An 11656-nucleotide genomic window follows, 5' to 3' on the forward strand; every position below is an offset into this window, starting at 1 on the left:
TTTTCCGTATTTATACAGAAAATACATGCAAACACAGGAATGCTGCAAGTTGTTATGATGGTCATGAAGCGTCCTGCACGTCAGCACAACTTTTGTTTTTCAACTATTTTTGAATCACGACATGACGTCTTGGACGTTCTTCAACTACTGTGTTTTGGTTTTATTTATTTTATGTCACTTTTATTATTGATCTGTCTCTTTATTTTTATTTTTAGTGTTAGTCTCCCATTGCTGGCTGTTTATCTCTTTACAGCCTTGTTCTATTAATTTGTTGGTTGGCCTGTAAAACACTGTAAAATGTGATTAAAATCTCTCGTTAGAACAGGTCCACACAAGCAGCCTGTGTGTGTTTCCAGCTGTTTCACCTTTAAGCGACTCCTGGCGAAAAGCTCCACCACTTCTGTCCTGAACTGGTCGTGGTTCTTATTCAGGAAGTTATGGACCTGAAAACACAGAGATTTCTTTGAATATAAACCTCCTCCCTGCATCAGCTGCTGTTTGATGGATCAGCTGTGGTCATACCTGATAGGTGACAGCTCCAGCATAGTGATAAATAGTGAAGACTGGGAGTGGGTTCTTGGGCTTGGCATAGTGGGGGCTGTTCCCATGGTGATAGTGGCACTTCTGGAGGAAGGTGTGGTCGGTGGCCTGAAAAAACACAGAGTTATGTGAAGGCTCTGCTTGCAGCTCCTTGTCTTCAGTCTAAGGCTGCACATTTTCATTTTTACCACATTTTTTTTCCAAAACTAATGATCCTGACACGCTGCAATATGAGCAAAGGGGGCGTTTCCGTGCTTATCAAGGTGGCTGTCAAAGCCTTTCTAATGTATCTAGTCTGAAAAGGGGCTCTGAAAACCAGGAGCCCACTACAATTGTGGACCCTACAAGTTTAAATGGCTGTTTGGCAAAGACTTGATTTTAGAGTTAGGGGTAGAAATAGGATAAGGTTAGGGTTGGGGTTAGGCGGGGCTAGGGAATGCATTATGTAAACAACGGGTCCCCCACATAGAGTGTTTGTGTGTTTGTGTGTGTACCTGGGGGAGGCAGGTCTGGGCGTCCAGTATGCGGAGGATGCCGTGTGGCCTGGAAGAGATCAGCTCCAGGCAGGAGTGGAAGTTCTTGTGCGGCATCGAGTGCCACTGGATCTGTTCTGCACTGTACTCCTCCTGTAGGAAAAACACACACACACACACACACACACACACACACACACACACACACACACACACACACACACACACACCCACTGCTCCTTGGTTTCATTGTCCAGATTTCCCATTAGTTGATGAGAGCACTGACACCACTGGCTTCAATACTCCATGCTAACATATTAGCATAAACTGTAACTGATACTAAAGGCATGCTCATCCTGACTTCACTAAAGTGTAAAGTCTATACTACATACTCTGGTGTAGGCTGAGGGCTATGGAGCTGGAGTATGACAATATGTTAAGCTGTGGTTTGTAAGACTTGGTTTTAATACTTAGTCAGGATTTATTTTTTATTATTTTGCTTGACATGTGTCTTGGAACTTCTTTTTCACTGTGATTGTGATTATGTGTGAGAAATACAAAACTATGAACGTGGTACCACTTTATAAAAAGTCACCCTCAATGAAGGGCTCATAGGTTTTACCTAGCAGCCTCAGTAGTTGTTAATAAACTGTTTATTAATGCCTTTTAGATCAGTTATAAGTTCTTAATAGGGAAGGACAATGTTTGGGTTGCCAGTTTGTGAATAATTGCTTTTGCTGGCGAGTCATTGAGAGTCAGGTCGTTAATAAAGGTAAGTCTTAAATAAAGTCATTGCTTGTTATATACACTTTTAGAGGGAATGAGTTTCTCACGTTCTAATGGTTATTGCACTGATCCATCTACTCTGCTGTTGTAAATGTTAATAAACTGGCAACTCAACAGCTCTATAGGCCATTAGTAAATGACTCATCAACTGTTGATTAAGTCATTAAGGGGTTGATCCACGATCATGTAGATCGTGGATCTAACCTACAGCCCACTGACCTCCTCCTGACATATCACTGCCTTGTTGACATAGTGCTGCAGCTGCTCATTGGCAAAGTTGATACACAGCTGCTCAAAGCTGTTCACTCCCAGGTCCTGCAGAGGGACACAGAGGGACCTGTGACGTCACGTCCAACCAACGCCACCAGATAATCCAGAAGAGCAGATCTCAGTCCAGGATACCAACCTCAAACCCGTAGATGTCCACTATCCCCACTGTGCTGTCCATCTCTGTGGGACTCAGCCAGTCGTTGATCTGCTCCAACAACCAGTCAAACAACACTGAGTACAAGGCTTTGGCTATGGCATCTCTACGAGAGAGAGAGGAGGCACATGTACCTTTAAGTGCAAGTTAAAACTATGTGTTTCACAGTCCAAGCAACTCAAACGATTTTACACATCAAGGTCAATTGAACAGTTGTATGGTGTCTTCAGTGGCTCTGAACTCTGGACAAAGTCTGAGAAAATAACCCTGATGATGTCATCAGGAAAACTTCAAGAAACAGAAAGATACAAACTGGATGTTTGATTTACCAGCAAGTAGGCTTGGGTTGATATTCAATAATATCAAACACATAAACATATAAACCACATGAGTTACTCCTGAATTCGTCCTTGTGGAAGTAGTCAAGGTACATCCAGCTGGAAGGAGACAACAGGGCAGAGCCAGAACCCCCATCAGGGGTCTCCGACCTTTTATACTCTGAGAGCTACTTTGACAGGATAAAAGGGGCTGAGAGCTCCACACGTCTTATATCACTGGTTACATTCATTCACATATAATCAAAACACAAGTGATCTCCAAACCAAATCAGATGAATAAAATCAACTAACAAGTCATCAAATATCAACATCCAAATACATGTGAAACTGACATCAGACAAAAATCTGAGTCATGATNTTGTTTCACGGTCCAAGCAACTCAAACGATTTTACTCATCAAGGTCAATTGAACAGTTGTATGGTATCTTCAGTGGCTCTGAACTCTGGACGAAGTCTGAGAAAATAACCCTGATGATGTCATCAGGAAAACTTCAAGAGGAAGCTCCCCTTTCTCAGTGATCAGTGATAGTTGTCAGTACATCAATGGTTAACAACAAACAGGAAATTAAAATGGATCCGTCACTACACTTCATTTTCCAAAATGTAAACAAACATGGGCTCAAGTTGAAACCCACAGTTTAACTCACTGTATCCATGGCAACATATTTCCTGTTTGTTGGAAAAGTTTAGTTTATATGTGTTAATGAAAGTGAAGACCTTTAACATTTAACTCTATCCAGAAGAGTCGCTATCACTGCATGTCTACGACCTGTCTGATTTAAACAAAGACAGTGTAACTCATTTGACTGACAACTGACAAATATGATTAGGTGTTGAAGAGAGGTACAGATTCTATTCTCTGAAACTGTGTGTGAGTACTCTGAAACAGGGGCTGAGCTACTAGTAGCTCACCAGCCACCTGTTGGACACATCTGCTTTATATCTATCATTTAGCCTGGGAGGGGCTCAGGGGTCACCCGTGAAGAGCTACAGGACATGGCATCCTTAGCCTGCTGCCACTGCAACCGCTTCCAGAACAAGTGGCACAGAATGGATGGATGACTGGACGGATAGCAGGAAGCATCTCTTAAAGTATAGCGGTGTCTGTTATTTGTGTTTAAACTTTCCTACCTGGATTCTATGGCACTTTCCACAGACAGAGGGCAGTAGATCCTGTCGTACGTCGTCTCCTGTGGATGAGAGAGCTGATCAGTGTGTATATTTAAAGCAGTGAACACTAAGGCCTGACAGGTGCATGAGAGGCTACTGACTGTGACTCTGTGAGTGATGACAGTCTGCAGGGCCTCAGAGGAAATCTGCAGCAGGGAGCCAACCCTCCTGGCCTCAGCCTCGCTGAAGATCCGGGACACCTCAAAGGACTCGCTCTGAAACAACACCAGCTGATGTATGATACCAGCGTTTGATCTGACTAACTCTCTCTCTCTCTCCCACACACACACACACACACATACCTCGTATGAGCTGAAGCAGATGTTGCCGAGCTGCAGAATGGAGGACAGGATGGCCCAGACGGTGGAGACCTGGTCAGCGTGGAGGCCGATGGTGTCAAAGCACTGAACCAAAAGTTGGAAGTCCTCTTTGTCCTGCTTCCCGTTCAGCTCACAGGCACCACCCTACAGGAGGACAGGGGGAAAATAAATGTGAAAGGGAAGGGAAAACATGAAGAAAATCAGAGATGGGCATAGTTGTGTGTTCGCTGATGTGTGATGTACTTGGTTCAGGTAGTAATAGGTCTCAGCTCCCTGCAGGTAGAGCTCCTGTTTGTCCCAGTCGTTCATACCGGCCAGCAGCTCATAAAACACATGGTAGTTCCTCTCCTCATTGGCCTACAAGGCAAATGAGACGAGAACGAGACAGAGGAATCCATGCAGTTCATGAATTCTGATGAATTACAGTACACTTAGAGGAAAACTGAAACAAACAAAAACCCTTAATGAAGCACAAATTAGTGGCCGTGTGTTGTTCTCTTACTTCACAGCAATCCATTTAATATTTGCCAAGATATTTCCCAAAGTCAGTGTCTCCCCAGAGCCTTGGCTGCAAACTGAGGACTGAGCCATTTGATCAGTTTTATAGGGGGAGGTGTCCTTTATCAAGCTGAGAAAGCTGAGCCCCTAAACCATTCATTTACCAAGAAGCAAAAGCAACCAACCAGAAAAGGAACTTGAGACATTTCCTTACAAGCCAACACAAACAGTCCTGTGGTATATTAGACGAAAAGATGATCACACAGCTAATTCACACAGTGACAAATTACCCAGCAGCCCTGTCCACAACGTAGGCACCAAAGGCAGTGTGATGTGTTGTTTTTTTTCCAAAAGCTTTTCTTGTAATCTGTTTGAACCTGATGAAATATGGACACCTCCGTGAAGCCTATTTGGAACACACAGCACACCTCACTCAATGTTCTCACCTGAAATACAACCCTGGACTTCTCAAGGAGATACCTGGACAATGAGGTCCCTACAACGACCCCACTGTCAACCAAGACAAGACACAGTCAGGGGAAGCAACAAAGGAACAAGGGGGTAAAACATCAAAAGACATTTCTACAGAGAGTAACATAAGGTGGACTCACTGGAGAATGTGGATGTGGAGGTACTTGCCAAAGCGGCTGGAGTTGTTGTTGAGGATGGTCTTGGCATTCCCAAAACTCTCCAGGATGGGAAAGACCTCCATGGGCTGGTCAAGAAACAGAAAGATGGAGGTGAATCAAATATGAAAATGGTTAGAGGACTACAGCTGCTAAAGCCTTTCAGTGTTGCTAACTGATTAAACAGGATTTTTACCTGTCGCAGATTGTTGTTTCTACCCTGATACATGGAGCTGAGGTAGTGAACTATCAGCTTGGTAGCTTCAGTTTTTCCTGAACCACTCTGGCCACTACACAAGAAAAAAAATTACTTATTTTTTTGGACATTTAATGCTTTTATCAGAGAGCTGGCGATGGAGAGATGACAGGTAGATGAGGGGGGAGAGAGATGATGAGCAATAAATGGCCTCATCGTGAACTGGAGATACTGAGCTCCATGGTTGGCACCTTAACCCCGAGGCCACCAGAGCACCCACTGACACTTTTAGCTGATTTATACCAGGTAACATAAAATAACACACACATCTGAAAGTGTACATCTGAACTGAGTTTCCCTTTGTCCTTGGCCCGAGTCTGGCCCATATACCACCATGGACTATGGAATATGGGCATATTCCAGCTGTTTTCCTCCGGTAGTGGCTGTAGGGTTGCCACCTTTTATGTAAAGAAATAAGGGGCACCCCTAAACCTAATGCTGATTTATAATTAGAATTAGAGAGGAAAGTCAGGTAGGAGGACGACATGCAGCAAAGGACCACAGGTTGGACTTCAGTTCTTCACAGCAGACAGAGCTCGTCAGTTACTGCTCATTGATAAACTTGTCTAGTCCACCTGTAGGCTGTAACTGGTTTGGATCTACATGAAATTGTGATATTACATTATTCACAGCACATTGAGGATATGACTTGTATGAAAATACAGGACAAGCAAAGCATTTTATTTTCAAATACGGGGCAACCCCGTATTATACGGGACGGGTAGCTATTCTAATTGGCAGACAACCAGAAGAGTTTCTGTGTGTGTGCCAGAATTGGTCCAGATGTGGAAGTAGCATCTGACAATCGTGTGGGCTGTATATGGGCCAGACTTGGGCCGTGGACCCAGGTGTAAACTGGGACGGATTTGTTTTGCTATCTGCATAGTCACAACAACAACGCTCACATGTTGATGTTTAACAGGATTAATGTTAATCATGGTCACTATCTTAATTTGCTAGCATGCTAACATTTGCCAATTAGCACTAAACACACAGTACAGCTGAGCCTGATGGGAATATCATTAGTTTTGCAAGAATTTGATTATAAACCAAAGAACTGGTCAAAATTTTGACCTGATGGTGGTTCTAGATGAAAAGTTAGTTCCATCCAGGAGTTGTTTCTTTTCTTAAAAAAAACTTCATACCATTCTGTTTATTCCAAGATCTTTCAGTCTGGACTGCATGTTGGACATGCTAGCATGGCTAATAATGAAATTTTAAATAGTAATTTGTTTTAAAATTGTCAAACATCTCTATGTGCTGATATTATCAATGGATTCTCTGAGTCCTTGTTGAAATGTGATGTCCTTAGTGCATATGGTTTAAATGACGAACCAATATTTTTCTTATTGTCAATGAAATGTGATTAAAATCCCAAAGAAACTATTTCTAATTTCATTTCTCAAAACTTCTGACCTCCTTGTCTGTCTGTCTAATCTGAATCTCACTGGTTTGTACTGACGACATAAATCTTTAAAAAGGCTGAGTCATTTCTTAAAACAGATGGTCACTGTAGTTTTTATCAAACGCCACTGAAACAGGAGGAAATAGTGTATTTTTAGGCACTATTTTCAACAGCGGATTAATCCACATTTGAATAAACAGAAGTGTGTGTGTTCATGGTGGTGAAGGAGCATGTCTCCCAGTCCAGCAGTTTGGCTCACTGATGTGTTTTTAATTGTTTCTGGACAATAACGGTTTTTCTAGCTCTTTGGCACACAGGAATAACATCAGGCTTTGAATACACACACAATATCACCAGCTCTTCATTGGTTTCTGGTTGCAGGACTTGTTGGCAAATAAAAAAATATGTATGTATGTAGATGATGGGAAAGAACAGGTCTTTAAGTTAAATTCTGAGAATCTAGAGTGAGAGTACACACGAGAGATGAAACTCAAGAATAATACTATAAAATGGATGAACCTGGTGGTGGTTCCTGTCAGTACCTTATGATGATGCACTGCTCCTGTGTTGAGATCTGAGACTGGCTGAAGGCGTTGTCAGCTATGGCGTACACATGGCTGAAGCAGAGAACAACAAAAAGTCAAACACACTGTGGAAAGGTACTGAAACATCTGATCTGACACATGCTGTCAACCGTAGCAGAGATTAATAGTGCAGCTGAGTGAGAAGTGTTCGCTCACGGTGGGTTTCTCTGCTGCTCTTTGCACTGGTATTTCTGTCTCAGCTCATCTGTGTAGATGTTCAGGGGCTTGAAGGGGTTAATGGACAGTAGCATGTTTCCAATGTAAGTCTGGGGAAAAATGACAGAGACATTCAGCAATTCAACATATTTCAGACATGTAGCAATATTTTACATCATATAAGATTACTTTATTCTGCTGTCTTTCTGTTCACTTTATTTCCAAAACCTGTTAAATGTAAAATTCCAATCGCAGTGTGGAATCATTTCAGCCAATGACAGAACGTTTAACCTGATTTAAAATACTGAGGTCAGTAATGAAACTTACATAAATACAGTCACGATGGAACCTCTTCTTCAGATTCAGAAGCACAGAGCTCTCACACACCTCTCTAAGAACATGCAGTAGGCAAACAGGTTAATTATACTGTAGGTACTGTGTGTGTGTGTGTGTGTGTGTGTGTGTGTGTGTGTGTCTGAACTCACTCCAGCTGGGACAGATCTTCCACCTCATCCACCTCCACAGCTCTTTTGCTTCCTGGCATCATCACCTTAAAAAAGGCAGCAATGTGAGCAGATCCAAGGACACAAGTCCAAATAAATGCACCATCACCACGCCCCCTAAAAGGACCAAGACCTTCATACAACCATGGACAGCCCTTACCCTCTGTCCATGGCCATCTTCTATTCTGGCTAAACACTGAACATAATTAGATTTTCAAAAACTGAACGAGAACCTTTATGTGTTTTCTCTCTGCACCTCTCTGCTGCTGATGTTCCCCTCTATCCGTAAACCTTCCACAGCAGGTAACTAATCCACTTGCGGTGATGCAGTGGTGTGATAGCCGATATACTGCAATCGCATAGCAGCATGCTTCAGCGTGTTGTAGGTTCTATTGTATCTGCACAGACTGGGAGATGAATAAACCAGCAGGAAGTCTTTTATGGCCCATTGTTTTCTGTGCACAGTAGCTGTAAGTGATGAAGCAGAACCGACTCCAGCCCTTAGACTTTGGACAGCCATAGATTCACCAGTCTGAACTGGGGGTTAATTGGTATTTGGGACTAAAGCGTGTGGTGGTCAGTCACTTTGGTTCAGAGCAGGTTTTCTGGATGACTATTGGGTATATTGCTTTGAAATTTGATCTATAATTATAAATAAAGGAGATGGTTGTTAGATAAGGTGACCAGATTTCTGAATATGTATGTAGCATATGTATTTTGACGATGGTAACTGTTGTACCCAAATTTTTTTAGACTCAGTTTAATGGAAACTGAAATATTTATCTTCTCTATGGAAGATAAATATTTCAGTTTAGACTATTAAAACACGGCGATTTAAGGAAAGCTTCCTGTTCTCCCTCAGCCTGTCAAATGTTCCACCAACCAACCAGAGTATGTGCTTCTGATTGTGGTCCTGCCTCTCAACCGGTGTATCTTGGCCAATAAGTTTGTTGTTTTTGCTATTTCTCTACATGAAGCTTAAACAGAGGGAGTAAAAAAATGCACCTAAAGGGAATGAGCCTCTTAAAACGGCCCTTGTTTCTGGTGGCCAGTTTAAAGCTTGTGCAAAGCGTAGCAACGCATGAAGATATAAATGCTTAAACTTTTGTCATATTGACATGCTACACATCACTAGCTGAAATAAATTCTCCTTAGGTGCATTTTTTTACTCCCCTCGTTTAAGCTTCATGTAGAAAAATAGCAAAAACAACAAACTTATTGGCCAAGATACACCTGGTTGAGAGGCAGGACCACAATCAGAAGCACATACTCTGGTTGGTTGGTGGAAACATTTGACAGGCTGAGGGAGAAACAGGAAGCTTTCCTTAAATCGCCGTGTTTAATAGTCTAAACTGAAATATTTACTTCCATAGAGAAGATAAATATTTCAGTTTCCAATTAACTGAGTCTAAAAAATTTGGGTACAACATTACCATCGTCAAAATACATATGCTACATACATATTCAGAAATCTGGTCACCTTATCTAACAACCATCTCCTTTATTTATAATTATAGATCAAATTTCAAAGCAATATACCCAATAGTCATCCAGAAAACCTGCTCTGAACCAAAGTGACTGACCACCACACGCTTTACTCCCAAATACCAATAAACCCCCAGTTCAGACTGGTGAATCTATGGCTGTCCAAAGTCTAAGGGCTGGAGTCGGTTCTGCTTCATCACTTACAGCTACTGTGCACAGAAAACAATGGGCCATAAAAGACTTCCTGCTGGTTTATTCATCTCCCAGTCTGTGCAGATACAATAGAACCTACAACACGCTGAAGCATGCTGCTATGCGATTGCAGTATATCGGCTATCACACACTGCATCACCGCAAGTGGATTAGTTACCTGCTGTGGAAGGTTTACGGATAGAGGGAACATCAGCAGCAGAGAGGTGCAGAGAGAAAACACATAAAGGTTCTCGTTCAGTTTTGAAATCTAATTATGTTCAGTGTTTAGCCAGAATAGAAGATGGCATGGACAGAGGGTAAGGGCTGTCCATGGTTGTATGAAGGTCTTGGTCCTTTTAGGGGGCGTGGTGATGGTGCATTTATTTGGACTTGTGTCCTTGGATCTGCTCACATTGCTGCCTTTTTTAAGGTTGGTGATGCCAGGAAGCAAAAAGAGCTGTGGAGGTGGATGAGGTGGAAGATCTGTCCAGCTGGAGTGAGTTCAGACACACACACACACACACACACACACAACACACACACACACACACACACACACACACACACACACACACACACACACACACACCACACACACACACAGTACCTACAGTATAATTAACTGTTTGCCTACTGCATGTTCTTAGAGAGGTGTGTGAGAGCTCTGTGCTTCTGAATCTGAAGAAGAGGTTCCATCGTGACTGTATTTATGTAAGTTTCATTACTGACCTCAGTATTTTAAATCAGGTTAAACGTTCTGTCATTGGCTGAAATGATTCCACACTGCGATTGAATTTTACATTTAACAGGTTTTTGGAAATTAAAGTGAACAGAAAGACAGCAGAATAAGAGTAATCTTATATGATGTAAATATTGCTACATGTCTGAAAATTATGTTGAATTGCTGAATGTCTCTGTCATTTTTCCCCAGACTTACATTGGAAACATGCTACTGTCCATTAACCCCTTCAAGCCCCTGAACATCTACACAGATGAGCTGAGACAGAAATACCAGTGCAAAGAGCAGCAGAGAAACCCACCGTGAGCGAACACTTCTCACTCAGCTGCACTATTAATCTCTGCTACGGTTTGACAGCATGTGTCAGATCAGATGTTTCAGTACCTTTCCACAGTGTGTTTGACTTTTTGTTGTTCTCTGCTTCAGCCATGTGTACGCCATAGCTGACAACGCGCTTCAGCCAGTCTCAGATCTCAACACAGGAGCAGTGAATCATCATAAGGTACTGACAGGAACCACCACCAGGTTCATCCATTTTATAGTATTATTCTTGAGTTTCATCTCTCGCGTGTGTACTCTCACTCTAGATTCTCAGAATTTAACTTAAAGACCTGTTCTTTTCCCATCATCTACATACATACATATTTTTTTATTTGCCAACAAGTCCTGCAACCAGAAACCAATGAAGAGCTGGTGATATTGTGTGTGTATTCAAAGCCTGATGTTATTCCTGTGTGCCAAAGAGCTAGAAAAAACCGTTATTGTCCAGAAACAATTAAAAAACACATCAGTGAGCCAAACTGCTGGACTGGGAGACATGCTCCTTCACACCATGAACACACACACTTCTGTTTATTCAAATGTGGATTAATCCGCTGTTGAAAATAGTGCCTTAAAAATACACTATTTCCTCCTGTTTCAGTGGCGTTTGATAAAAACTACAGTGACCATCTGTTTTAAGAAATGACTCAGCCTTTTTAAAGATTTATGTCGTCAGTACAAACCAGTGAGATTCAGATTAGACAGACAGACAAGGAGGTCAGAAGTTTTTGAGAAATGAAATTAGAAATAGTTTCTTTGGGATTTAATCACATTTCATTGACAATAAGAAAAAATATTGGTTCGTCATTTAACACATATGCACTAAGGACATCACATTTC

General features: G+C 42.0%; 1 protein-coding gene across 1 annotated transcript in view; it reads right to left on the minus strand.

The window, feature by feature from the left end:
• The window catches only part of myo15b (myosin XVB), a 55406-nt gene extending 47735 nt beyond the window's left edge, over positions 1 to 7671 (minus strand). Inside the window, 14 exon segments of the mRNA XM_022766011.1 lie at positions 366 to 443; positions 523 to 648; positions 1035 to 1166; positions 2019 to 2114; positions 2206 to 2329; positions 3693 to 3751; positions 3833 to 3946; positions 4034 to 4195; positions 4295 to 4408; positions 4996 to 5059; positions 5161 to 5264; positions 5372 to 5465; positions 7379 to 7453; positions 7577 to 7671. Of these exon segments, the coding sequence (XP_022621732.1) occupies positions 366 to 443; positions 523 to 648; positions 1035 to 1166; positions 2019 to 2114; positions 2206 to 2329; positions 3693 to 3751; positions 3833 to 3946; positions 4034 to 4195; positions 4295 to 4408; positions 4996 to 5059; positions 5161 to 5264; positions 5372 to 5465; positions 7379 to 7453; positions 7577 to 7671 (1437 nt within the window).
• Between the last annotated feature and the right edge of the window lie 3985 nt (positions 7672 to 11656).

This window comes from Seriola dumerili, unplaced genomic scaffold (assembly GCF_002260705.1).
Source record: "Seriola dumerili isolate Sdu_G_001 unplaced genomic scaffold, Sdu_1.0 BDQW01000807.1, whole genome shotgun sequence".
Lineage (NCBI taxonomy): Eukaryota > Metazoa > Chordata > Actinopteri > Carangiformes > Carangidae > Seriola > Seriola dumerili.